Source organism: Stigmatopora nigra, chromosome 8 (genome assembly GCF_051989575.1).
Source record: "Stigmatopora nigra isolate UIUO_SnigA chromosome 8, RoL_Snig_1.1, whole genome shotgun sequence".
NCBI lineage: Eukaryota > Metazoa > Chordata > Actinopteri > Syngnathiformes > Syngnathidae > Stigmatopora > Stigmatopora nigra.
In genome coordinates, this window is record NC_135515.1 from 13213979 (window position 1) to 13241831 (window position 27853).

A 27853-nucleotide genomic window follows, 5' to 3' on the forward strand; every position below is an offset into this window, starting at 1 on the left:
AGAACTTCCACATCTTGGAATTTGAAAGGCTTCCGCTATATGCACCAAACCATGGTGTTTACCCGTACAGTCTAATAACATTTAATACAACAGCTGAAAACAAAAAAACCTATCTTCTACAACGGCAGTAATGATCAACTTTGATTGATGTTGGTGGAAAAATACTCATTACTATGCATGGAAAATCACTACGGAAAGGTACAATCTAGTGAAAAAAGTTATCCCTCAAGTATTGTTTTTGATCTCATGATTAGATGTGTTCCAAGATCTGGTTATATTTACAAATATAAGCAAAGTATAATAGAACTTTTCTGGGGGGGAAAATCCATGGAGCTTTTACCGCAAACAATTTGAATGTGGAATATTTATTATGAAGTAAATAATTATAAATGAGGACAAATTATTCCTTCCCTTAGATTTCTCCCTCAGCAAAACTGGCGTCATCTTTTCCACCCCTTCCGCTGTATGATCAACCCCCTATAAGCCCTTTCACCAGTCCAGACAGCTCTACCCCACCGTCTCTCCCACGCTCACCCTCTGGTGCACTCAATGGGGATCACAAGCTTCCACTGCCAGCCTCGTCACACATGCTGCCATTACCCACCACCAGTAAGCAACACTGAATTAAATTGAATTATTTTATTGTCATTATACAAGTAAAATGAGATTTAAAGCTTTCATCATGGAGTGCACGTATAACAAGAACAAACAGACAAATAAATAATCAGTAAATAATAAATAAATAAATAAATAAATAAGTGGTCCAAGTCAGATCAGAAGAGCGGAGTGATCTTGTTCCGTCTGAAGTTCAGGATGAGTTCCATGGTTTTGGAGACATTCAGCACCTAGTTGTTGAGCAGGCAGCACTCGCTCAGTCTATGGACTCAACAACAAACAAACACATAGATCAGGGGTGTCAAACTCCCTTTGGTCTGCGGGCCGAATACAGCTTAATTTGAGATCAAGCGGAGCGGACCAGTAAACTCATTGCAAAATTACATAGAACTAACAATAAGCCCACTTTTTTCCTTTGTATTAGTCACTAATACTAATAATTAGTGCAAAGAATGGGTAAATTATCAAATGTTTATTAACAGAATTTTCCTTTTACATTATGAACAATATATTATGAACAAGAGAATAACATAAGAACATAAATAAAGTATGTGCAATTTTAACAACACTTTTACACAGTTAAATATATATTTAAGTGTTGCTTTCATGTTGTCTGCACGTACTAAACACTGCGCCCCCTAGCGGATAATACAAGAACTACAATTTTTAAAGAAAATTAATTTTTTTATACAATGCAGCTTTCTTCCCCGGGCCATACCAAACCACCAGACGGCCGGATCCGGCCCGCGGGCCACATGTTTGACACCCCTGACATAGATAATCAATATATAGTAATGATAAATAAATAATCAAGAAATAGTAATAGATAAATAAGTGATCAACATAATAAATAAGTAGTATAAGTAGTAGTAATAACTTGCTTAGGTCCTAGGTGAAGAACTTGACTTGACTATTGTGGCAGCGCTTGGAAGAAACTGTGCTTGAGTCTGTGTGTCTTGGCTGTTATGGCTCCATAACGCCTTCCAGGGGGCACAAGGTTAAAGTGGTGGAAGCCGGGAGTCCTATTGTTTTTTATGATGCTCTCTGCCCTTATAAGGCACCGGGATTCGTAGATGCTGGACAGGGCAGGTAGGGGGCCTGTAGATAACTTTAAACTTGCTGGAAGTTTAGAACATTCATTACAGGGTTTTAATGCATACTTTCTCCTCATATCTGCAGATCCAAATTCTGGCAGGAGTCCCGTTTCGCCCGGATTTCAAAAAAAGTTGCCCCGATTCCCCCCCGAAGGAGGACCAGGAAAATTACGACCTGTTAGTACCACATTATGTTCAGCGATGCTTTTCAAACCATTATTCACAAAGGACAATTAGGATATATGCTATCCAAGTTTTTCTTTTTTAAATGTTGGGAAATATTGGTCGTAAAAACAATCAAATGTTAACCGTATTTTTCGGACCTCAGAATTTGGTGCCCTATCAATGTGAATTATAGTTGTGCGTAAATCATGGACAGCCATTAATGGCGGTAGACGTCTAATGGCATGCAGCAAATGATCGCTGGACTTTAGCGCAATCTATGACACTGAAACATCCCTTGCCTTTTTAAATTAATTGGACTCCTAGCATTGTGAATAGCAATGTTAAATATTTTTCAAACCTAAACAATATACAGTCACACCTCTACTTACGAAATTAATATTTTTTTTTAAGTTGAACATTCCGTAAGTAGAGCAGTACTTTATATGTATATTCTCTAAATCGTTCCAGTCTGCACACAACTGCAAACTAAATTCTTTAAAATTTGTCACTTACTCAATTTTGTATGAAAGATGAGAAACACAAAAATGAGAGAATATTGTAAGAAAATTATTTATCAATCTCTTAAAATGAATAACAAGCATGCAAAATCTTAAATGCAGGTGAATGAGTGGAAGCTAATGATAGGCAAAAGAGAGACCACACGAAGACACAAATAAACACAAAATTAAGAATTCAAACAACAACATCAGCAACATTTACCAACAACAAACATTAACATTAACAAACATTTGGAATTGAATTTTTCTCTCATTTTATTTCTCGCTATTGTTTTTTACCTGTTTGGATTTACATTCCATGGTACCTCTACATACGAGCACCTCTACATAAGAGCAGCTCGAGATACGAGAAAAATTCCGAGCAAATAATTATCTCTAGATACGAGAAAAAAATCGATATACGAGAAAACCAGGTGACTAAGACATGAGAGGCCGTTTATCATTGTATCTTTTTTGACGCATTTCTTTCGTGTATAACAGATATCTACAAGCAGTGGGCGGAGCGTAGCATTTTTTTCAGTTTTTTTTTTCCGTCACTCAGCACGAATGCCGGAGTGATCACTAATACGAGCAGTATAATATATTACTTCTCATTGGCTGCTCATAAGAACATCAGGGGCACTGGCTCTTTCTCCCGCAACTCCTCGTGTAATATCTCTCGTCGCAACTATACCTCTTTGTAACCTCTCTGGGAGCACTGAGCGGAGCGTTACATTTTTTCAGTATTTTTCCCTCCTTAGCCTGTTAGCTCTTGTTAACGGAGCGATCGATAAGACTACTTCTCGTTGGCAAATAGTCGTGCGTTATCCTATTGTGAGGACATTTGTGTGCATCATTTTTGGAATATTTTGAAGGGGATACAACAGCAAACAGCCCATCAATAGCAAACGTGAGGGTGGAGGCATGGCAAACAGCTAAGCCGGCCAGAAGGTATAAAAATGTAAAACAAAATTAGAATTCACTTTTGTGTAAAGTTGCATTGAACGTATGTTTGAGTGTGCCTGTATATATTAATCAAGTTAATTAATAAAGTTCATTTAAATTAGTTTGTTCGGTTCCGAGTGCGTTGCCCTGGACAACCCCCCCTCCCCCATGTCCCTCTCTGTACCCTCCGCGGAATTTGTCTAATTTTAGTTCTATTAAACACATTTTATTACTATTAAACCACTAATTATGTGTTACTTTGTTAACAGATGGAGAATTAGAAGAATTAAAACTTCTTTTCCAATCCAATATCCTGTTTTTTATGTTTTTTCAGAGGGTCGGAACCAATGAATTTGTTTTTAAAAATACCTTGCGACGTACGAGCACCCCAACATACAAGCTTTTCGAGCAAATAATTATCTCTAGATATGAGAAAAATTTCAAGATACAAGAAAGCCAGGTGGCCAAGACATGATAGGCTGTTTATCATTCTTTTTTGCCGCATCTCTTTTGTGTGTAACAGATATCTACAAGCGCTGGGCGGAGCGTTGCATTTTATTCTGTGTTTTAGTTCCGTCACTCAACGCGAATGGCGGAGCGATCGCTACGAGGAGTATATCTTACTTCTCGTTGGCTGCTCACAAGAACATCAGGGGCACTGGCTCGGCAACTCCCTCGTGTAATGTCCCTGGTCGCAACTCCCTCTTTGTAATGTCTCTCTGAGCACTCAGCGGAGCTTTGCATTTTTTTCAGTGTCTGTCCAGCCTGATGTCTGGAACGCAATACTCATAACTCCATAGATTTTCTCCCTGGGGATGATCTGCCTTTCCTTGACTGCAACTGTCTTTAGTTATTGCTTAGTCCATGACAATTTTCTTAACAGTTTTACATACACAGTTGAATAAAGGTCAGGTGATCGGATTGGCTGTCAAACTACCATTCCACTTCATTGCCTTCAACAAATCTCTTGTTGCTTTTGCAGTATGCTTTAAGTCATTGTCTTTTTATTTAGTTTTGGTTTCTTTCGACAAATCAGGTTAAACAATCAATTGAATGACCTTAGGATCATTTAATTTCACATCTTTTACTGTGCAATACCAAACAAATCCTAACAAGCTCAATTGTTTTCTGTCATCCAGGTGCGTGCTGCCCCTCCGCCACCCAAACAGCAATCTCACCGACAACATGGGAAGAGTGACAAAGCTGAGGAGGTGGAAATTACGCTGGTGTAACCAAGACACAAGCTGCCACTTGATACATAACATGATTAACTGATGGGAACTTATATCACACTGCCCAAGTTAAATATTGAAAGAAATGGACCTAAATCACATAAAGCAAGCACGCTCCTGTACCATCAAAGATAGCCCTCTTTTTTGCTATCATCAAGCTGTGCAAAAGGGACATAAAAAGAGCAAGGGAGGCATTATATCCAGTTACTGAAGTAAAACAATAGCCTCTCCCAGGAATCCCTCCACCCTCGCGCCTCCTTCCATTCTTGCCTTAAAACCTCACCTCATTGGGCCGGACCCAGAGCACAGTTATAGGAAGAATGTTTGCAAGAGGAAAGGACTGTTAGACAACATTTTCTGACCTTGTTAAGCTTAACTGTTCCTTTTTTTTACTGCCAAACTGCTGTTTTAATACACGATAAATAAGGTGCTCGGACGTTTGGTCGCGGGTCTCAAAATTATATTTGTGAGAGAGAGTTTAATATCTAAGAGAGAGAGAGAGTTTAATATCTTAGTACTGTTTAATATCTAAGTACATTTGACCGGCGACCAAAAGGGACCAAAAGACCGGCGACCAAACGGCCGGTCACGATAAATAATGGTACATTGAAACTTGAAGGCAAATAATTAGTCCTTTCCCAACAATATACCAACTATTTAGAGAATTCCAACACTTAACAGCTGTTAGGGTACAAATCCAAGCTTGAATAATCTTGCTCTGTCACAAAAGTATATTGGTTGCATTTATAATGTAAGCCAGTATTGCAAAATGGAGTGATGAAGTCTACTTGTTCACTGATGATGAACCAGAAACTGAAAAATCCAGAACGCTGCAAGTTTGCGAAGTTTAACTTCGAAGATTCAATTTCCTTTTGTGTTGTAAGCAATTCCTACCTAGGGTTTTGTCATCTAAGCTGTGTGCAAAACAAAAAAAAATCAATTTGCGAAGACAAGAGACAGCTAGTTCAAGTTCAAGACTTTGGTTATTCTGTATTGTTTAAGGACATATTGGAGAATTATTATCCATAGGAAGAGCAAATTTCCTTTTATTATCTGATTAGTGGTAAATACAAAGTATTTTCCTGTCACTGCTGCATAAATACAATCTTAAAACAAAACAAGCAATGACATCCAGTTAGCCGTTTAGACTCATCATCATCCAGGATGTTTTTCATTTGTGTTAATACAGTACATTAGTCATCGTAAGATTTTATATTTTGCATTTTATAATGTAAAAATCAAATGATGGATGGACAAGGTTATTGTGATTAGGCATTGTAAAATTAGTAGGAATAAAGGCCTCGAAGAAGGAGTGGAAATAGAGAAGAGAAAAAGAAAGGCATGAGAGGCTGGCTCCTCCCTTCTCTTTCCTCCAACTCTTTCTCCATCCATTCGTTCTTCCACTAACTCTTCTGTACTGTTGGTGGACAGCGAACATGATTCAACATGTATCTTCTCCCAGAATTACTGATTGTTTGAAGGCCGCTAAAGTTCAAATTGGTATTGAATTTGTCATGGTAATTACAGAGACAGACAATATCTCTGTCCTCGTGTTTTTGTGTGAGGTCTGTTTGAATATGGATCCACACATTCATCAGAGTTATTCTAGCACAGCCACCCCAGAGGCTTCTTCTCCATTGCATTGGTTCTTTTCTCTGACACTCTGTGTATTTACAGCAAGAAGCATATTCATCGTTCACTTCAGAACTTTTTCCCGCTTAGGTCAGTGCTGGCTTAAAAAAAAAAAAAAAAAAAAAAGGAACAGAAGCACCGAATGGACAAATGCAAATGGCATTCAGAGGTTACAGAGTTGAATTATTTCATGTATCTCGCTCTCCAAAATTTTAATTATGTACCCTTCAAGCCTTTAAAGCCCTTGCCAAATGGCAGCGTAGCACTTTTATTTATATATTCTTCCAGAAAAGTAGCAGTACCTTCACCCAAAAGTTGAAGCTGGTCATTCTGAATCTTTAGTGGCAGCCATTTTTTCAGTTGTGACTGATGTTTTCATTTGATTTTCTCTTAAAAAGACTGAGGCATTGTTGATATTGTAATTTGGTGTTTTGCTGAAATTATAAAAAACAAAAGGATGTGTATGTAGTCTTAGGATGTTTCTAGTGAGGAATGTGTTATTTTTGGGGGGTGTTTTTGAGGTAATGCGCTTTTTCAAGCCAAAGCGATTTTTTTCAGACATATAAAATTGTTGTTTGCATTCAAGGATACAGAAAGCTATCCAATGTCTTTCCGTTTCTTTAAGCACTAACACATTTATATTTTCTTGTATAACAATTCCACACAATTGTATTTGGAGTCTAAATTAACATTCATGTTTTGACAAGAGGCAGAATAATTTTGACTTCAACTGAGTAACGTAAATTAATATAAATATCTCAAATGACTTTCCTAAGTCTAGACAAAAAAAATAAGGAATCAATTTACATGAAAAAACATTCACATGCAACTTACACTGACCTTTACACAGATCACAGTATAATGGTTTATTGTTTTATTTATTTTTTAGTCTGTTTGATAAACATCTCTAAATACTAGCCAGAATACTGTTGGCTATTTAACATTTTGCCATTTCTGAGATGTTATCATAATGATAACAAACTGAGTATTTAATTAAAACGCCAAAGTTTCTGCAACATGTGTTTTATAATGAAGGAATACATACAAACAGTTAATACTTCTGTGCTACCATCACAAATATATTTTTCCCCACATCATCCTATATTATGCAGCTTCCTTCATCAGTATAAATGGTGTGTGTTATAGACATTGGAATTAGTTACACTTACAGTATTACATCTGAAACCTCCACACCACTGCTGGTCGAAGTAATCCCGATCACGATCATGAATTGTTTGTGGCCAGGGTCACAATAGCGGTCGCCTCTCTTTGATCTCTCGAAGATCTTATGATGTTCAAACTTATTTTCAAGTTTTACAGCAGCCTTCCTCAAGAAGTTCCTTTTATAAAGTCTCAATGATTCTATTGTGAAATAATTTTGTTAGCCATTGACTACACAAAAACAGTAGATTTGTTTCACCATCGTGTTTAACGATTTGATTTTTGGATGACGGTTATATTTTACAACCACCTGTACCTTTTGATTATTGATAAAGGGGTAGAGCCTCTAGTTTTCTCTCTTGCTGGACTGTTGCCATGGTGACAAATAACGACAGCATGTGATTACTGGCTATACAAAAAGCAAAGTTTGTATTTATTATGTACAAATGTTAATAAAAGAATATTGGAGAAGCAACATCTCTGCGGTAATTTGTTTACCATTCTAATTCACTACTCGGAAAAAGGCGCAAAAAAAACCAAAATCGAAGTTACAAACATTTTTCAACATAAACGCAATTTGCAGAAATGTTCGTATGTACCGTTTGTTCGGAAGGTGAATGTCCGTAAGTAGCAGAGCGTCTGTATCCCCATGAGCTTCACAGTGGATGCTTGGAACCTATCCCAGCTAACTACGGGCATTAGACAGGGGACACCGTGAATCGGTCAGCCAATCACAAGGCAAAATGAAATGGACAACCATTCATGCTGACACTCATACCTAAACCAGCATAGCCTGCATGTTTGGGGATGTGGAAGTAAACTGGATACCTGGAGAAAACCCACATAACCTAGGGACATCATGCATACTCCACACAGTGAGAACTGACCTGGGATTGAACCCTCCCACCCCAAAACTGTGAAGCCAACACGCTAACCACTCACCCGTCAGTTCTCCGATGTCAAATCTAAATGGGAACTTTAAATGTTCTAATTTGTACATTTAAATTTTATATCCAAAGCCTAAATACAAATCCTGAATGTAAATGTGCAATCTACATATTCATGTGAAATATAAATGGCTCAACTAAATATTTAACTAATATTGTGATTCAAACCGGAAGTAAGAAAATTTAAGTTAGAGCAGCTCCAATCGTAACCATTATCAATAATACATTCTCATACAGGGCAAACTATTCAAGAAATGGCTGCAGTGGGTGTGACTTTTTGTTCCGACGAATAAGAGGAAACCTCTCCACCCATCTGGTATTTTAGAAGGGCAATCAGTGGTTTGCAGTCAAGTGCTTCTTGTTTCAGCAGAATCCTCATTGGTTCAACTGTTGGTGTTGGATCGGTTGGAACATAAACATGCACCCACAGCGACCCTCGAGTACCAGTCTGCCCACCTCAATGACATTGTAGCACTTCACTGTTGTGAGTAAATATTGCAGTGGGATAAATTTGCTTCTTTTTTATTTTTACCCAAGATTAAGTCGTGTTTTATTTACCAACAATTTCTGACCCCAAGTATGTCTGTCTGCAAATAATAACATGTATAACATTCATTCATTTTCCATACCATTTATATTCTACATGTGTAACCTTTTCAATCAAATGGTTCTAAAAGTGATCCAAAAATGCTCAAGTATCCATGATTTATTAAGCATCCTAACTTTTTTCCAATAGCACAAGATGGAAAACGTGTGCTTAGACTTAATGAATGTTAGAAAACACAAAATTTCTGAAATCGCCAATAAGCCTTTTACCGTGGATGGCGATGAAAAAATGATGGAAAACTATTTAGCCCAATGAATTTTTTTGATGAAAATGCAGCAGTACTCCAAATGTTAAACTTGAAGTGGAGGAACAAATCTGCTATGCGAAATTTGAGAGCACTGAGATGGAAAAAAACAAAGACAGTGCATAATATGAAATTCCAAAGTACCATTGATTTATAGTGATAATCGCATTCAAACTGGCTTAACAGAATATTTGACGGGATTGACAAAAGATTCCATATTTCGTTATGAAATCATTGCACCCACATAACGAGATCAACCGGACAGCAAAATATGGAAATCCTATTTAGTAGACCATGCTAAATTCCGTTATCCACTACACGATTGGAGCTAGATGATAAGGCTAATCAGGCTATCTGCATTGGGGGAAAAAATAAGGAATGCATTGAATTTGGGTTAGCAGGAGTCTGTGCTTCTCAACAGGAAACAAGCTGGACCAATGGTGGTTCCAAGAGCATGTGTGCTCAACCCAAAGTATAGAGAAGAGGCACGAGCAACCCAAACATGAGAACGTCCTTACAAGTGTTGCTGACCAACCAGCAGACATGAAAATAGCCGATCCACCTTGTGCACTGTAAGAGGGTTTTCTCAGTTGAAACGTTCAAGGAGACTGGTAAAACAAACTTATTGACGTGATCAGACGTGATGGCAAGCACTCCAATATTGATTGGAAAGATTATGGCTCGGGGAGCAATGCCGAAAGCCATAAGCCATAACTTTTTATATTGGTTTTATTGTCTCCATAAAAAAGGGTGAAAGTGTTTAAATTGAGACCAAACCTTCTTACAGATAGTTAAAGTAAACAATTAGAAAGAAAATGTATAGAAATGTAACTAGATTAAAAATTTATGTCAGATTATTTAAAAATATTGATTAAGAAAGTTTTATAGGCGATAATAGACAAACTCCAAAGACAATGGAATGTTACATTTGATAAAAAGACTACTGGATTGTGATATATTTTGAATTTCAAACCACTGAGTTTAATATGCAACGCAATACACATTTTTGATTGAATTGGGACTTAATAAGTAATAGGGTGTTCTAAAGGACGCAATTCTGCTAAAATTATTAACCCTGACGAACACGATCTGGTTACATTTTAGTGGGTTCAACTCATCAGAATTATAAATGTGTGCATCTGTTTTTGGATATAAATTGGTGCAAATGTAACTGTTTCAGAGAACGGGAAAGCTGTTTTCCTGAGGAGACGGCAGCCTGGTTTGCTTTTTGTATTTTTCCTATTTTTAGTATGATTAGTTAATTTAGGAAATTGCAGCAAAGGAAAAAACAAATAGTTCTTGAACTATACGAAGCAGTGATCAAAATAGAATACCAGCTAGCATATTTAATTTTGACTGATAAGGCATTTAGATTTTGACAAACTATAGTGATTGAATAAGTAAGATTGTTATGATTTTTATTAATTGGGGTTTTAAGCCTACTTTGAAGACCCGAATAATCGTATGTCTACGATTATTTTTTCAACTCAAATTTTCGCATGCCTACGATTCTTATTCGGGTGCCTACGATTATTAATTTTTGCCTCAATTAAGTCCGTGCAGCCTCAACATGGTTCTATGTTATTAACTTTCTACGTGTAAAGCACATGTGCTGTTTTTACTAACGTACTAGTACTAGTAAGAATGTGCAATTGCCACTGGTAGAGTTGCAATATACATAATTACAATGTATTGGTAGGCCTAATATACACGAGAGTTACATTATACGAAATTTATTGCAGCAATTATTTGCAACTGTAATACAACTTTGCAACACGATTATCCGGCACTAATTATCTCATGCCTACTAATATTCATTATTTTTGGAATTTTCCACTGCCTACTATTATTCCGGTGCCTACTATTATTAATACATTTGGAATTTTCCACTCCCTACTATTATTCGGGTCTTCATAGTAACCACATAGCTGTATGAAAATGTAAGACACACTAACTAACAGCAGCGACAGAATTAGTAGATGAAATGCTAGAGCAGATACAGCAGCTAAATATCACGCAGAAAACGGCATTTAATGATTAAATGCTGTTTTCCGCATGATTTTAGCACATTATAAATATTATAAATATAAAAAAATATTTTGTATATTTATAATAGTTATAATGTGCTTAAATCATGGGGAAAATGGCATATAATGATTAAATACAGATACTGGAGCTCTTTGGAAGCTTAAACAGAGCCCAGGGTAGTGATTTCCCCGGTAAAAGACAGCCATGGACGTCAATGGCAAAACCCCCCAAAATGCACTAAAATGACTTTGAATCCAGCCGAAAACAGCATTAAATTAATAAATTCGAATACCGCAGCATAAATAAAAGTACTTTTAGAGACTAGAACCGAGCCCAAGGTGCTTGATTACCCGGTAAAAAGTGCCCTTTTAATCCTTTAATTGCAGTAAGGTTCTTTGTCCATCAGGTGGAAGTGTTCTGCCGATTCAAACAAGAACAAAATGTTAATTTTAAATAATTTCCCATTATTTTAGGAAATATATATTCAAAATGATTTGCTGAGGACCTTAATTCAAAGATTAATCTCAATGTTTTCTATCCTGGTGTTATTTACAATATCTCTGTTATAACTACTTTTTTATGTTATGATTACTTTGTTTGGCTGTGAATAAATACCTTTCTTATTCTAAATGAATGTTGTTATCTTTAACTTGTTATTCTAAATGAATGTTGTTATCTGTAATTCCAAGATGACGCCGTTCAAGCAGGAGCCGGTGGGAGTAGCTCTGTAGACTTATGTTTTTCATGTTTTACACCCCTTTTATCTGTTTTATTTAATTACATTTTAATATTTCTTGATACATTCCTTTTTACTTTACTTTGTACTTTATACTTTTTACTTTAGTGTTTTTACAACTTTCCTTGTTCTTTTCGCCTGGCTTTCGGCTACTTTTTTGGAACCAGCCAGCCATGCCTACACTGTCACACACATGGGACTAGCTGTTACAATACGCAGCAGAAGGAGTAACACCTCGGTGCCGCCGGAGTTTCGGAGCTGGACAAAGGGGCCGGGAGAAGAGGCAACGCTTCTGACCAACCATTCCATCCTGGGATAAGATGGAAGTGCTGTCGGGGCCTACCAGCAACGGAGTCGAGGAGTTCTCCCCTGCTGCTGTTTTCTTCAGCTTCAGACTACTGAGGAACTGTGCGGATAAGCTTGGAAGAGCGACTAAGCATATTCTCCACCTCGGGCACAGTCTGCAGAAGTTCCCCATCTCGTGGAAGACTTCCTGTGTGTGGTTCCAGTATTTGTCCAACTTTACGTCTTTTTGAGTCCGATTTAGCTACCGCAACCAAAATGGCGCTGTTTAAGTGGCAGCCGGTGGCCGCGGCAGCTCCATCCTCTTTCTCATTTTGTGTTTTTGCTGCTTTTATGTCTTAATGATTTGATGATTCAATTTACTTTGATTTGCTTTGTACTTTTGCTTTGCTGTTCTGTTTAATCATCCTCTTGCTAAGCTGAACACGTAATTTCCCAAATACGGGATGAAAAAGTTATCCAATTAACCTGTTATTCTAAAGGAATGTTATCTGTAACTTGTTATTTTAAATGAATGTTGTTATCTGTAACTTGTTATTCTAAATGAAGGTTGTTATCTGTAACTTGTTATTCTAAATGAAGGTTGTTATCTGTAACTTGTGATTCTAAATGAATGTTGTTATCTGTAACTTGTTATTCTAAATGAATGTTGTGATCTGTAAGTTGTCATTATATATATAATAACAACTTACAGATAACAACATTCATTTACAATCTATCTATCTATATCTATATAGATATAGATATATTTAGATAGATCTGAAATACAACTTTAGGAGGTTAAGAAAGGGTGAGATCAATTTAATAGGAAAAAGGTTTATTACCAAACTGCAAAGTGGAGAGTGAGAGCTCTAACAGTGGAGTCCTGTTCAGCGCGATGTTCTTGCAACTCTAGTCGAATGACCAGTGAATGTGTCTTAAATACAGGCAAAACTGACAGTTGTCACTATGACTTTGGACAGATACATTTCAGTCATTTGCAGAGCAAAAACTAATTGATCAGTGTCGGACAGTTGAGTATTTGTGCTGACATGTCAACCCAAATTTTTTCTTTTATCTAACACATACACACACGACTATAAGGGTCATTTTAATTTTGGGAGCAACTCTGTCGACGAGTTTAACGACATGGTTGTGCCACAAGTGGAGAAATAAAGAAAAAAAATGTATGGAACAATAAAACGCAAATCATCCTCAAAAACATTTGCAGTGTAGGACAACAACAAAATTACACATTTTACGGACAAAAATATGGCAGAACAAATAAACACAGCCCTGTGAGAGGTAAAATAATAATTAAAAAAAAAAACATTTGTTGACATGTGGTGTCGAGCTCCATGAAGATATGGAGTGCTACTTCACCTCATCCCCAACAAACTGATTAAAAAATAAATAAATAAGGCAGCTTCTTGGCTCCTCAACGAGTGCAGATGTGTTCATCTGATCAGATGATATGTAAGCCAGTACATGAAAGCCGGCTGCGCCACGGCTATACACATTGTGAGGTACATCCTCAGCTGGTTTCTGGTTCCTATCACCAGCCTCCCCTCTGCTGCAGCTTCGGACAAAAGCTTTAAACGCAGTGTCCGGGTCTGAAAATCCAAAACAAACGGTGATTATTTCATGCAACGGTCAAAGTTTGTTATGTCACAGGCTGGCTAAAATCACTCACAGAGCGGGCAACCTCCGTCGACCCTATTTCTGGAGTTTTTCCGTCGTGAAAATCGATATTATAAAATGTAACAAAAAATAACGTAGGACAATTTAAATCATACAGTTATTTTCATGTTTTTACATTACCGCATTTACTCGCATATAAGACGCTTTTGTCAGACAAAAAAATGACTTAAGAGGGTACGGCTTTATGCGCATAAAAAGACGACATGTACAAAACTGCAAGTTGACTGCCATAAGACTATAACGTCATGACGCAACACAACGCAGCCGTTACGGTCATTGATTTCAAAATAGTGAAAAGATAAACACGTTTGAAGTTTATAAATGAAATTCAAGAAAAAAATAATCTTGCGTAAAACGTGACAAGAACTCACTGCTCGCTCGGGCCGCAGCCATTTTACCTAAGGCGGGGGGCTGCCAAGTTACCTAGGTCGCCAGATGCGAGTAACTTTGATTTGGGAAATTTAAAAAATTTCCACTTAATTTTTTTTCATTTTTTTTCTTGTTCAAAGTGACAACTATTGCAGTATATGAACCATTGAAATAATTTAGATGTTTTGATGCTTATACGCGAGAAATTGTAACATTTAACAATACAAAGGCAATTTTAGGGGTGCGGCTTATAGAAGCGTGCAGTATATACGAGGGTAAATATGGTAATTGAAATATTGTGTTTTTGCTGCATTTCTTTCTTAATGATTTAATTTGGTGATTCTTAATGATTCCATATACTTTGCTTTGTACTTTGCGCTTTTGCTTTGTTGTTCTGCGTCCTTTGCAACAGTATTTTCTAACTTGTAACTATGCCTTTCCTGTATCTGCATTCACCCTCTTGCTACTGTCATAATGAACTTTCCCGAATACAGGATGAATAGTTATCCAATCCAAATAAGTATAAAAAGTGAACAAAGTATAATTTGTTGATAATTTTTTGGCAAATTAAAATTTCTACACCATTAACATTGGTTTTGCAGCTAGTCCCTTACACGCACTCGCATGTTGTGCAATGTGCAAATGTCGGTCCACACGGAGACGCCTTATCAGGGATACAATAACTCCCTCAATTCACCCTCACAAGTTTACCTAAAGAGCAAATCGGTCCACCAAGGACGCCATCGCTGTAGCTCTACACACAGCACTGAGCCACCTGGAGCACCATGGGAACTACGAGAAGATGCTTTTCATTGACAATAGCTCAGCCTTCAACACTATGATACCGGACATTCTAGCTGACAAACTATCTTACCTTGGACTATCCTCTTTAATCTGTTACTGGATTAATAACTTCTAAACCAACCGTCCACAAACTGTTAGACTTGGCTCAAGGCTGCGCACTGAGTCCTCGTCTGTACTCCCTGTACACATAGACTACACCAACCCACCATTCTAACTCCATCATCAAATTTGCCGATGACACCACTGTGGTCAGACTCATCTCAGGGGGGATGAGTCTGCTTACAGAGATGAGGGCAACAAACTGTCTTTGTGGTGTTTGGCGAACAATCTCACATTAAACACCACAAAAACTAAAGAAATAATCCTGGACTTTCACAAACGCAACACAGATTTGGCCCCACTACTCATAAATGGAGTATGCGTAGACAGGATCCAGTCCTTAAAATTCCTGGAGGTCCACGTCACGGACAAGCTCTGCTGGTCTACCAACCCCACGACAGCGGTGAAGAAGGCCCGGAAACGATTTCATTTCCTGAGGGTACTCGGGAGGGATAACTTGGACAGTAAGCTTCTGGTAACCTTCTATAGAGCCACTGTGGAGAGCATGCTGGCATACTGCATTATAGCGTGTACCCTGGAAGCACGGCAGCAGACAGGAAGGGCATGCAGAGAGTGATCAACACTGCCCAGAAGATCATCGGCTGCTCTCTGCCCTCACTGAATGACATTGCCAGCCTTCACTACCTCAGCAGAGCCAGGAACATTGTCAGGGACCAATACCATCCAGGTCACAACCTGTTCCAGCTGCTGCCCTCTGGCAGACGGTACAGTTCTCACAAAGCACGGACAAATAGACTTAAGGACAGTTTTTTTCCCCCACAGCCATCAAGACTCTGAACTTGCGTTAGCACAACACACAATTCCCTTCTGTGGAATAACTTCAGGGAGTGCAATAACAATGTGCAATATTTTAGAATTTACCTAGCCAGGATGTGAATATTTATACTTTTATATTACTATTTATGCTTTTTATTTTACTGGGAAAACGCACTTTGTGGAGTAGCACCACCAATTTTGTTATATACAGCTGTGTACAATGACAATAAAAGATCTTGATTTTTTTTATTTGATTTTGATTTGAAGAAATAAAAATAAAAAAACAAAGACCAATTTTGTTGGATTTCATAGTCACAAATTTACTGTCATTTACTTTCCGTGTTCCGAAAGGGTGTTTCCTGCACGTAGACAAATTCAAAAAGGAAATAACGTGAGCAGTACAACCGGGAAGTCTGTCTGTAGCGGTCTAGTGTTCACCAAGTTCCTGGGTGCAATAATAGCATGAGATACACATTACACTTATATTTACGCTGATATTTTAATGATTGACCGCATTTTTTTCATTAATTTCATTAATAGATGACAAAAAGAATTGTTTAGCGTCTTATCTTATCTTTTCTCTATTTTGAAATAAATTACCGTATCGGCCGCATTGTCTTGTGTTATGGAGTTCCGTCTTTGTCACCTTGTAGTTTCCGTGCATGTCAAGTCTAATTTATGTGCATATAAGCCATAAACTGGATTCAGTCATCTTTTTTTTAGCAAGAAATACAGCTTATATGCGAGAAATACGCTACTTACTTTGTGAAACAAAACAAAATGTTAAACCAAGAGGCTACCTATGAAATCGATTCATACATTTTCTGAAGTCGCAAAAGACAAATCATTTGTCAGAACTTTTAACTCGGATGATTCACAATGCACTCGTGTTACCAAATGTATTCGGTCAAAGTGCAGTCGATTCAAATGCGGAAGTAAGATGCGGAAGCCGTAGCGATGGTGTGAATTTCGAGGCATTTAAATTGGACCTTTTTCGGTCTGATTTTTCAAGTACTTATTTAGGGTGGGTTTAAAACACAATGTGATGTTGTCGTAACTTGAAGGTCCCTACCACTATATCATCATGAGACCGCCCTTGGTGGCTATTCTTTGTGAAGCAGTAAAGCAGCACCATTTGTGTTTATTTGTGGTTTATCAGTCGGTTTTCAATAATACCAAGGATTTATACCACTGCGCCATTTAATGCTCATTGCCTATTGCCTAAAGCAGGCATGTCCAAAGTCCGGCCCGCGGGCCAAATAAGGCCCGAGGACAAATTTTGACCGGCCCACGGCCTCTATCATGAAATCAATAATACACGGCCCGCCAGCACTGTTGACCACAGTATAAAATAAATGTGTACAAAAAGCTATTTTTCACTTCACCAGAAGATGGCAGTAGCCCTGTGGCCGCACTCTGGCCGCCGTGACCCTTGCGTCATTGTTTCAGCCCAGCCCATTTCTAACATGTAAACAAAAAAAGGAAAGTTGACCGGGAGGGCCGCCGCATCCAGGAGAAGTGGAAATCTGAGTATTTTTTCACTGAAATACGAAACAACTGTGTCTGCCTAATTTGCCAAGAGACTGTGGCTGTTTTCAAGGAATTCAACATTAAGAGGCACTACCAGACGAAAAATGCTAGCTACGACAAGCTAACTGGGAACGAACGCGGTGAAAAAGTGAAGCAACTGGAAGCTGTTTTAACGGCACAGCAAAGCTTTTTCACAAGAGCCCGTGAGTCAAATGAAAATGCCACAAAGGCAAGCTACGAAGTGGCAACACTAATTGCAAAGCACTGCAAACCTTTCAGTGACGGTGAATTTATTAAAGACTGTGTAATGAAAATGGTTGAGAAAATTTGTCCCGCGAAGAAGCAAGAGTTTGGCAATATTTGCCTGGCTCGTGATACTGTGGCACGGAGAATTGAAGACGTTTCATTAGATATTAAGAGACAGTTAGAGGCAAAAGGAACTGAGTTTGACTTTTTCTCGTTAGCGTGCAAAGAAGACCTGGACTACATACTGCAGTAAAGATCCCAGTATCACCCTTCACATTAGTGCAGGCAAGATATTTGTTAAGTCCTCTGAGTTGAATAAATTCTTAAATCTCAGTTCATTATTTTTTTTGTGATGGTCAAAATCACAGTTTGAATATGCAGTGATCATTGTTTTGTTTTCAGCACTGTTCCTACAGTGAGCATATAATAGTGAATAATATGTGATGTTTCACATGAACTTAGATATCCTTGATAGTTTTCTTAATTTTTTGTGGTTTGTGATTTCGGTAAAAACCTAAATGTAAAAAAAAATGTAAAAGTATGCCATTTGTAATTAAAAAAAAATCCCAAAAAGTTCATTTGCATTTAATGTTAATGGTTCAAAGAATGTCAGGCTAAATAGTCGGCCCGCACACATTTTCACCTTACCAAATCTGGCCCTCTTTGCAAAAAGTTTGGACACCCCTGGCCTAAAGGGACGGAGCAACATTGTGACATTATTGCAACGCCCCAAGAATGAAGTATTGAAGAAAAGTTGGGTCGACTCTCTCCACATCGAAACACATTAAAAACTGTTAATTAATAAGGAGTCCACAATCTTCAGTGAACATTTTACCAATGACACGTTTGTTCACTATAACATGGACAAAAATGGCTTCAAGCATTTTTTCTGCTGATTGAAGGGGCATTGCCGATACTGAATTAACCACTTTCTTCCTCGGCTAGCAGTAATGACAAGCACCCAAACAATTCATGCAAGTCGACGTTTGTGCAAGGTAATATGCAACTAAAGTTAACACTGATGTAACCAATGTGTCAATTTCATTTAGTTGATAAAGTACACTGATAATTCAAATTCGCAAAATACAAAAGGATGACATTACACAGATACACAGATCCACGATCAATAACCATCAATATTATGAAAGGTGTGAAGGCTATTAGTCTTACCTCCATGTAAATTGATAATATTATCCAATGTGTGTGTGGATTATCAAATAAGCTATGTTACACTAGACAGTCTATTGGTTTATTATGTAAAAAATGGATTAAATAGAGCAATGAGAGCAATGTTGGAAATTCTCATTTGTGTCAGTGTATTCTGGTTCAGAATTGTTCATTTTCTGAAACGCTTTATCCTGATTAGTGTCTCAGGAGGTGCTGGAGCCTATCCCAGCTGACTCCGGGCCAGAGGCAGGGGACAACACCTTGAATCGGTGGCCAGTCGATCGCTGGGCACAAGGAGACACAACCCCGCACACTCACCCATACCTAGGGGTAATTTAGAGTATCCAATCAGCCTACCATGCATGTTTTTGAAATGTGGGACGAAGCCAGAGTACCAGGAGGAAACCCATACAGGGCCGGGGTGAACATGCAAACTCCACACAGGTAGACTGACCTGGATTTGAACCCAGGACACCAGAGGTGTGAAACGGATGCACCTCTATTTTTATATAATGAATGAATAAATTAATATGGCGGTGAACGAGTGGTTAGTCCATAGGCCTTCCCAGGGTCAAGGATGCGATCCCAGGTTGATCCTCCCTGTGTGGAGTTTGCATGTTCTTCCTGCCTTACGCGAGTTTTTATCCGGGTACTCTGGTTCCCTCCAACATCCCAAAAACATGCAGAGAATTTTGTTAAACACTTTACATTGGCCCTATTCATAAGTCTGAGCGTGAATGGTTGTGTCTCCTTGTGTCCTGTAATTGGCTGGGTAAGGATTCAGGGTGGCCCCCCACATTGTCTCCACATGGTACCCTCAGTTACCTGGGATGGGCTCCAGTACCCCCCGCGAGGAAGAACGGTTTGAAAAATGAATGAATTAAATAAATTAATACAATGGTAATAAAAGCTACATGAATGAAATCAAAATAAACAAAACAGAAACACATTGATACAGCCCCAAGTAACACTCTAATACCCGATTTTTTTCATCCATTTTAACTGATTCTAAGCCGTTAACGGCAATAGACTTCCAATTCATTTAAACTGGTAAGACTGAGGGCTAATGCTCATCTTTCAGTAACCATGGCGCCAGACATCAAAATTTATAAAAGAGGCTTGCTCACAATTTCTTAAATTTATTCTTGTTCTTGGATGTTGTAGACATTTGTCTTGTCAATTCGCCATTAAGAAGCTATCAAAATTTGCTTTACCTATTTTCATAGTACTTGTGTCCCTAATGCTTCAGGTGTTTACTGCAACCTTGAACCAAGTGGTGGTAATGGATGCCTGCTTTAGGATTGATAGGTTTTTTTGTTCGGAACCGACTGCTACTCACCATAAATACAAAGATGGCAGCACAGCACCACAATAGAGAGATGTAGTAGGCTAGCCTCCCAAATATAAGTCCTGCAACTACACCAACGATCATTCTAAAAAAGGAGACACAAACAACACACAATTTAGACAATATGGAGTATGCCTGTGCTCTATTGTTCATGTGGATATTCTCTAATTTAATCAGTATACTTGCATGATGCAGAAAGGTTAAATAAGGATTAAACTACCAATATACAAAGGGCCATGTACAAAAACTGAAGCACATACCCTACATATTTGTATCCAGCGAATGCGAGTAGATCAATGGTGGTGAGGTCAGTATTAACAGTCACAAGGTAGAGTGACAAGAGGACTGCTAGGACCTCCATTATGAGCCACACCAGTGCTGAGCTTGCTTGACCGCCCAGGAGCTCGGGAGAAAACCTGAGGTTTTCAAATAAGACACAAATGAATCATAATTAGGGATCAGAGAAAACAATCTATGTAAATGTGGAATGGACACCTTTGTGGTTGAGAACACGAGGAGCGACAAGTGGAGTCACATAAAATCTGGAGTTGCCTTGAACATTTGATTCGAAGCAACTTGGCTCAGAGCATGGAATAGCATTTAATTTCTTGAAATTTCCTTATAGGATCACGACTACCTGTTCTGTGTGCCCAGGGCCAGCCCAGCCACCAGCACGTACGTGATGAAGCCCATGGCGGGGATGTAGAGATCAGGAGCGTTGACATCAAAGCGTGGCGCCACGGGGGTATCCTGCTGATAGCTCACCTCCCAGTTCTGCAACACACAGGTCACACACTATGAATGTTAACATATCTGAAAGAAATCATTGCAACCAGTCCACAAGTGTGGTCTAACACAGTGGTCCCTAACCACCGGTCCATGGACCGGTATCGGTCCGCGAACCACCTAGTGCCGGTCCGTCAGAGTAAAAAATATTAACGTTTTTAATCTCACTTCTCGCTTTACCGGTCTGCGGTGAGAAAAAGGTTGAGGACCGCTGGTCTAACAGACAAACATGAAATGTAAACCTCAATTATAGCAGAAATAATGGAACCAAAGTCAGATGTGTAGGTTGTCATTTCATAGATTTATACCTCGTGAGGTTCTGGAAGAAACAATGAAAATCTAGGGAGGAGCTCTAAGAATAGGATTTTTTAAAAATTAGCCCACCTACCTCATGCATGTAAGGGAAAACTAGAAGACCCAGCTTCTTTCCCACGTACACTGTATCTACTGCAAAGTAGTATTTCAACTTGGAAATTGGGATAAATCTGTCCAGCTACCAAACACAAAAAGACTTAAGTCATGTTTCGTTACAAAAAGAGGCAAAAATCTTTGAGTCACTCTTACATTCTTGTCCATCATTTCCCTTCCCCGAGATGCCAGCGAGCTCCCATAAGCCATGGCGAGATTCGACATGGGGTCTGAAAGCATGGAGTGATCCGGAAAACCCGCTGCCTGAGGTCCGCTATGTTGTTTCCTGTCAAAAGAATTTCACTTTCACTGTAGGCAAATTGGCGGCCCGGTAGACGAGTGGTTAGTGCGTCAGCCTCACAGTTCTGAGATCTAGGGTTCGATCGGAGGTCCAGACGCTCCTGTGGGGAGCTTTAATGTTCTCCCTGGACTTGGGTTTTCTTCAGTTTAATCCCACATCCCCAAAACATGCATGGTAGGTTGGTTAAACAGTCTAAATTGCCCCTACGAGTAGTTCTGTCTCCCTGTAATCTGCGATTGGATGACCAAACATTCAGGGTGTCCCCCGCCTGGTGCGCCTATTTAGTTGGGATTGGCTTCAGCACCCCTTGCAACTCTTGAGAATAAACAGGAAGGAAAATGAATGGATGTTGTACAATTTTTAAACTCACTCAAATGTTTCTGACTACTTTTTGTTGTTCCTCATTTTTAAATACTTATATTTCTGTTTTTTATTGTTATTTAATCTGGGATTATTTTTAATTGAAGAGAATCCTTAAAATGTCTGCTGAGTTGTGCTGGTGGTTCGCAACTGTCAACAATGCTGCACTGAGAGGGATGCCCACGAATAGTTATTTGAATATTTTTAAAAAAGGCATTTAAAAACAATATCTTGGGCATTCCAGGCATACAAACCACAACAGGGCCAAAATACAAATTGATTCATTGAGGTTCTTCCTGTGCAAGAATACTGCGGTTAAACACTTATTATTGTTTAGGCATTTAAATGTGTTCAATCTATCAATCACCGAGGTACCATGGGTAAATCCTGTGCCAGTTAGATTTGATCCACTTATTGAATAAATATACAGTAATACCTTGAGATACAGGTTTAATGCGTTCGGGACTGAACTCGTATGCCAATTCACTCGTATCCCAAATCAACTTTTCCCCATATAAAATAACTAAATACAAATGGATCCATTCCCACTCTTTGAAAAAAAACCTTCATGCTTAATATCGATTGTCATCACACGCTTTTTCTTCTCACTACTCTTCATTTCACCAGCTTGCTTCAGACCCATTGTTTTTCACTTAATTCTGCACTGGTTAACGATGAAAAAAAACAAAAAATGCAAACTGTATGGTCTATGCTCAGAGATATCTTTACGTGACAGAGATGTAGAGAAAAAGACAGCAATACTGTTCTTATGAGCAGCTTCTCGCATACCATGCCACGTTGCAGCCGCATCGGGAACCGTCTCTCTTGTATGCTTATATCTCAAATTTGTCTCGTATCACAGGGCAAAAATTTGCTCTGAATTTTTCTCGTATCACAAATTTCTCATATATTGGGTGGGACACTTGTTGGTCAAAGTATTACTCCGTTGTAAATTTTTATACGAGACTTGAGCTGGGAAACAGTGCCTTCCTCCATCCAAACATGATTACTAAATGCCCATATCATGTTGGGTGATCAGAATACATAACTACTGAGCTTTGTCAGTGGCTTGAAGGGAAAAAAGGTAGATTGAGCGAGGTTAGCTCCATCAAAGGTAGATTTTGGAGCAAAAAAAGCTTGAACACCCTAACTTGTTGGTGTTTTGACTTTAGATTATTTTGAAGTAACATAAGTTGGTTAATATGTCCATCTTTCACCATACTCCATTTGTGCAGTTTTTTTTTCCAGTAGGTTGCAAGGCATAGCGGCTGCATGCTGTTAACTAGTGGACGGGAGTGGAAGTGCAGTACTTAAGGTTTATTTCCAACAAAACACAAATTTTATATCACAATGAGAAGTATGCAACATACTATCACGATATATTGCAAAATCAACTTTTTAAAACAATGTTACTAATTACAAAGAGTTAAAGGAATATAGTGCTTCCACTGTTGACCTGTTAATTCTGTTGTGCTTTTCAATGGATAGATGAAAGAACGAGTGTGTGGATGTGGGTTTCTGAATTTGTGTGTTGAGCCTCACATCAGGTGGGATTTCTCTGAACCACAGCGACTTGTGTCCTCAAACAACTGGTTGCCATCGGAAACTTCCATGGAGCTATTTCGTAGACGTACATTGGGCTCTGGGTGAAGAGGAAAGGAAAGTCAGTACAATCATGTTGTTCTTTCGTCATTTTAGTTTTAGTTTTTTTTGCAAACCATCCACAAAGGGAGTAACAAGCACTTCACAAATTTATAGCATTCAGTTGACATATGCATCTTGTGCTTTTTTTTACTAGCATGTGTTCACTGCAGTGTCTCTGTTATTTTTCCCTGTCCTGTTCAGTTGCTAAGACTTAAATAATGGGAATCTGAGTCTGTGGCTGAAGTAGACCAGGGTGATCAAACAATAAAAAAAATCATCAAATAATTTTTGTCCACAATAATAATAAACTTTCAATAAATTCGAACTCCAATTACAATACGACTTAGAGGTCCAATCCCCGGCTGCAGAAACTGGCTCTTTGGATGTGGAATGTTGTCTCTCTGGTTGGGAAAGAGCCTGAGCTCTTGCGTGAGGCTAAGAAATTCCCGCTCGATGTCGTCGGGCTCAACACCACCCACAGCTTGGGTTTGGACACCACTCCTCTCGATGGGGGGGGGGGGGGGGGGGGGGCTTAGATCCTTGGTGACCCATGGCTTATTGTTGGAGTAACAACAGACTTTCTTGGAGGGTACAATGTTCTCAACACAGAAGTTAATATAGTCTGTGATGCAGTGGGTCAAGCTGTGGATGTCTTCCCCATGTGAATTGCACAGCACCTCCCAGTCAGTTTTCTCGAAACAGTCCCTCAGTACCATGCTGGTCTCCTCGGTCCATTTTTGTATAATCCTCGTGGTAGGTTTTATTTTCCTCACCATAGGGATGTAGGTGGGGATCAGATGGACCAGGTTGTGGTCTGAGCGGCCCAGTGGGGGCAGGGGGACTGAGCTGTACGCCTCCTTTGTGTTGGCGTACAGCAGGTCCAGAGTTTTTCGTTCCCTGTTGTGGCACTTCACATACTGAGTGAAGGTGGGGAGAGTTTGAGTCAAGGGAGCATGGTTAAAATCACCAGAGATAAGAAGGAGAGACTGGGGGTGTGACGTCTGTAGCCGGGACACAGTAGTGTGGAGCAGCTCGTGAGCCACTGCTGCATCGGCCGATGGAGGTATATACACAGTTATTACGATAACGTACGAGATCTCCCGGGGGATGTAAAACGGCCTGTTGCTAACAGCTACTAGCTCGATATCTCGAGTGCAAAGTTGCTCCTTCACAGTAATATGCCCAGGACTGCACCATCTAGTATCAATAAAAACAGCTAGTCCCCCACCTTTCTTCCTACCACTCTCCCCCTCTCATGGGGAGAACATGCAAACTCCACACAGGTGGACCGAATTGGATTTGAACTCAGGACACTGAGGCCGACACGCTAACACCTCATCAAGTACGGGAACATATTTCTTATTAATATTGAATAATGAGGAATTTAGTATATAATTATTCAGAAAAGTTTAAAGTTTCAAATTTGAACGAAAAAAAATGTAACATGCGCCCCAGCGGTTAAAGGGTTAGCGCATAGGCCGCACAACTCTGGGGACCTGGGTTCGGATCCAGGTCGATCCAGTTTGCATGTTCTCCCTGCCCCGACGTGGATTTTCACTGGGAACACTGGTTTCTTCCCAAATTCGAAAAACATGCTGAGTGGACACTCTAAATTTCCCCTGGGTATGAATGTTTGTATGAATGGTTGGTCCTTGTGCCCAGCGATTGGCTTGCCACCAATTCAGGGTGTCCCCTGCCTCTGGCCCGAAATCAGCTGGGTCAGGCTCCAGCAACCCCGCAGGGCATGGGCGCTATTGAAGAAAATAGGTGCTAATTATAGTAATAAATTAATAGTTAATAAATGGAGGGTGTCTTTGAAAAAAATAAAAGGTGTAAAATAAACAGTAGGTAGTCGCCCATCACTTCAGTTAATTTGGTGTAAATATGTCAAATGGCTTTGAGCTATAGAACAAAATAATTGCTAATAACAGAAATAAATTAATATCTAATAAATGAAGCAAAAACTTGTACAAAAAAACATCACTTGTGTTGGTTTGGGCTCAATACGTTAAATAGCTTGGAAGCTATTGAAGAAATGAGGTGCTAACAATAGTAATGAGTTGATAATTAATTAATTGGATTTTTCATTGAACAACTAAAAGGTGTACGATAAACAGGTGGTGCGCTCTCCACAACGTGGCGCTGAACGTCTTCAAAATCTGAGAACTCATCCTGAACTTCCGACGCAACAAGGCCGCTCTGTCCCCCCCTGTTTATCAATGGCGAGTGGAGACTTTAAAATTCCTGGGGGTCCAGAGTTCTGCTAATCTCACGTGCGCGGCAAACACCACAGCACTCGTCAAGAAGTGACATCAGAGGCTACATTTCCTGAGAGTACTTAAGAAGGAGCAACTAAAGAACAACCTGCAGAAGGCGATCAACACAGCCCAACAGATCATCAACTGCTCCCTACCAACCCTGTCCAGCATCTTCAAATCCCAGCTCCACCACTTCAATCTGCTACCCTCTGCCAGGCGCTACATAGCCATAACAACCAAGCCAAACAGACTCAAACTAAATATGGTACTGGTCTATTGATGATTAATTTATCATTACTATTAATTGATTATATATCTGTACGATTGTTTTTGAGTACTCAGACTCAGCGAGTGATGCGCTCTGAACAACTTGGTGCTAAACGTCTCCAAAACCAGAGAACTCATCCTGGACGGAAAAAGGCTGTTCTACTCTGCTGATCTCACTTGGACTACTTATTCATATATTACTTTTTTTTAAAATTATTTACTTGTCTGTTTGCTTGTTGTTATTTGTGGACTTTCTGGTGAAACTTTAAATCTCATTATACTTGTATATAAACAAAAAAATTATTCAATTCAATTCGGTTGTGTTGATTCGGGCTCAGCAGATCAAATGGCCTGGGATCCGTGGAAGACATTTAGCGCAAATAACAGTAAGAAATTAATAGAATGAGCACGTTTCAGTGCCATTGACTGCGATGGTGCAATGCTGAACTAGGAGTACCTCCAAATTCAAATAGATTAAACGTTTTTGGCCGTGAATAGCAGCCAATGAGTCAATGAGTCAAAGCCGCCCGCTAGGAAGCAAATAGATGGATGGGTGGCTGCTCCTTTGTATTATAAGGTATAGTTGCATAGTACAGTATTCTTTTATTCAATTAAGGCCATTATTGCACGTTTAATTATGCTTATCGATGATGATTGTTGTCATCTTAATGATGGTTTATAGAAATTACCATAACTGACTAGCTCTTTTCTTCAATCTTGTCTTGTCTGGTGGTTAGAAAAGCAGCTCAAAAGAACACAAAGTAGCCAAGAAATAATTTGATTATTGAACCCGTGGACGTCACTTACGATATCTGAGGCTTTTCTGTGTCAGAGTATATTCCATTTCTCTCTGCTTCAGTCAGATCACCGGCGTCGACGGGGGTCTCGAGTTATTAGCTAGCAAGAAGAGAGCGAGGCAGTCAGTAGTATTTACATAGTTGTAGGTTGCATGGACATATTGTCTATGAAGCTAGATGTCTAAGGGCGGAGTCAAAAGAGCAAGTAAATAACGGCCATCTTCGTTGCCCCATGAAGTAGTTTTGTCCCATTTTCGGATTATTTCCGGAGTGAATGCAATTCACGCAAAATCGATATGAAAAAAATGAAAAAATGAAAAATCAGACATAGGCATTGTCGTCATCATTGACTTGACAAAAAGCCTAGTAGTCATCATACCCTCAGCAGCGTATGACGAAATTGTATAGTGCTTCTCCACAAGTTCGTCTTCCCAGGCCAGACACATTTATGACATTTATTTATGACATATTCATACTTGTTAGCTCTCCGCCTTGAGCGCCATTTTCCGGCGACTACAAGTTGCCTCACCGATGCCAACAAGAATAAGATGGATCACTTACCTCTGTCTTTATACTTACCCTCCCTCAGTCATCCTGTGGAAGGTAGATCTGCACCAAACAACCTTCCTGTTTCTTCAATTCGACTTGACTTAATTTCATAGTAGGGATATGTGTAGTCGTCACGTCACGTGTTGCTGCAGGTTCAGAGACCTGATGGCAGTTGGGAAGAAGCTGTCCTTGAGCCTGTTTGTCCGTGCTTTGTAGGACCTGTAGCGTCTGCCAGATGGAAGCAACTGGAACAGGCC

The 27853-nt window shown here is 39.2% G+C and overlaps 2 protein-coding genes across 5 annotated transcripts in view; one reads left to right on the forward strand and one right to left on the reverse strand.

The window, feature by feature from the left end:
- Positions 1 to 7816, forward strand: part of fchsd2 (FCH and double SH3 domains 2) — a 64969-nt gene extending 57153 nt beyond the window's left edge. For 3 of the 4 annotated variants that reach the window (XM_077722639.1, XM_077722641.1, XM_077722642.1), the window contains 3 exons: positions 417 to 609; positions 1795 to 1886; positions 4456 to 7816. In XM_077722639.1, coding sequence (XP_077578765.1) covers positions 417 to 609; positions 1795 to 1886; positions 4456 to 4548 — 378 coding nt within the window. In that variant the 3' untranslated portion in view covers positions 4549 to 7816. The remainder of the gene's footprint in view (positions 1 to 416; positions 610 to 1794; positions 1887 to 4455) is intronic. The other variant, XM_077722643.1, reaches the window with a different exon arrangement.
- A 5190-nt stretch (positions 7817 to 13006) lies between these two features.
- On the reverse strand, positions 13007 to 27243 carry yif1b (Yip1 interacting factor homolog B (S. cerevisiae)). The gene is made up of 8 exons (XM_077723120.1): positions 27058 to 27243; positions 23624 to 23723; positions 21577 to 21706; positions 21401 to 21505; positions 20864 to 21000; positions 20487 to 20642; positions 20218 to 20311; positions 13007 to 13798 (listed from the first exon to the last, which is right to left on the reverse strand). Exons 1-8 carry the CDS (start codon positions 27092 to 27094, stop codon positions 13643 to 13645), a joined length of 915 nt encoding a protein of 304 aa, XP_077579246.1. The 5' UTR covers positions 27095 to 27243; the 3' UTR covers positions 13007 to 13642.
- Positions 27244 to 27853: the final 610 nt, after the last annotated feature.

Coding starts and splice junctions, on each gene's coding strand:
- yif1b (XM_077723120.1), bottom strand. CDS start 27,094: ATGGAATATACTCTGACACAGAAAAGCCTCAGATATC. Junction 21,506..21,576: donor GGGAAATGATGGACAAGAAT/GTAAGAGTGACT, acceptor TGTGTTTGGTAG/CTGGACAGATTTATCCCAAT. Junction 20,312..20,486: donor GCTGGATACAAATATGTAGG/GTATGTGCTTCA, acceptor CTCCTTTTTTAG/AATGATCGTTGGTGTAGTTG.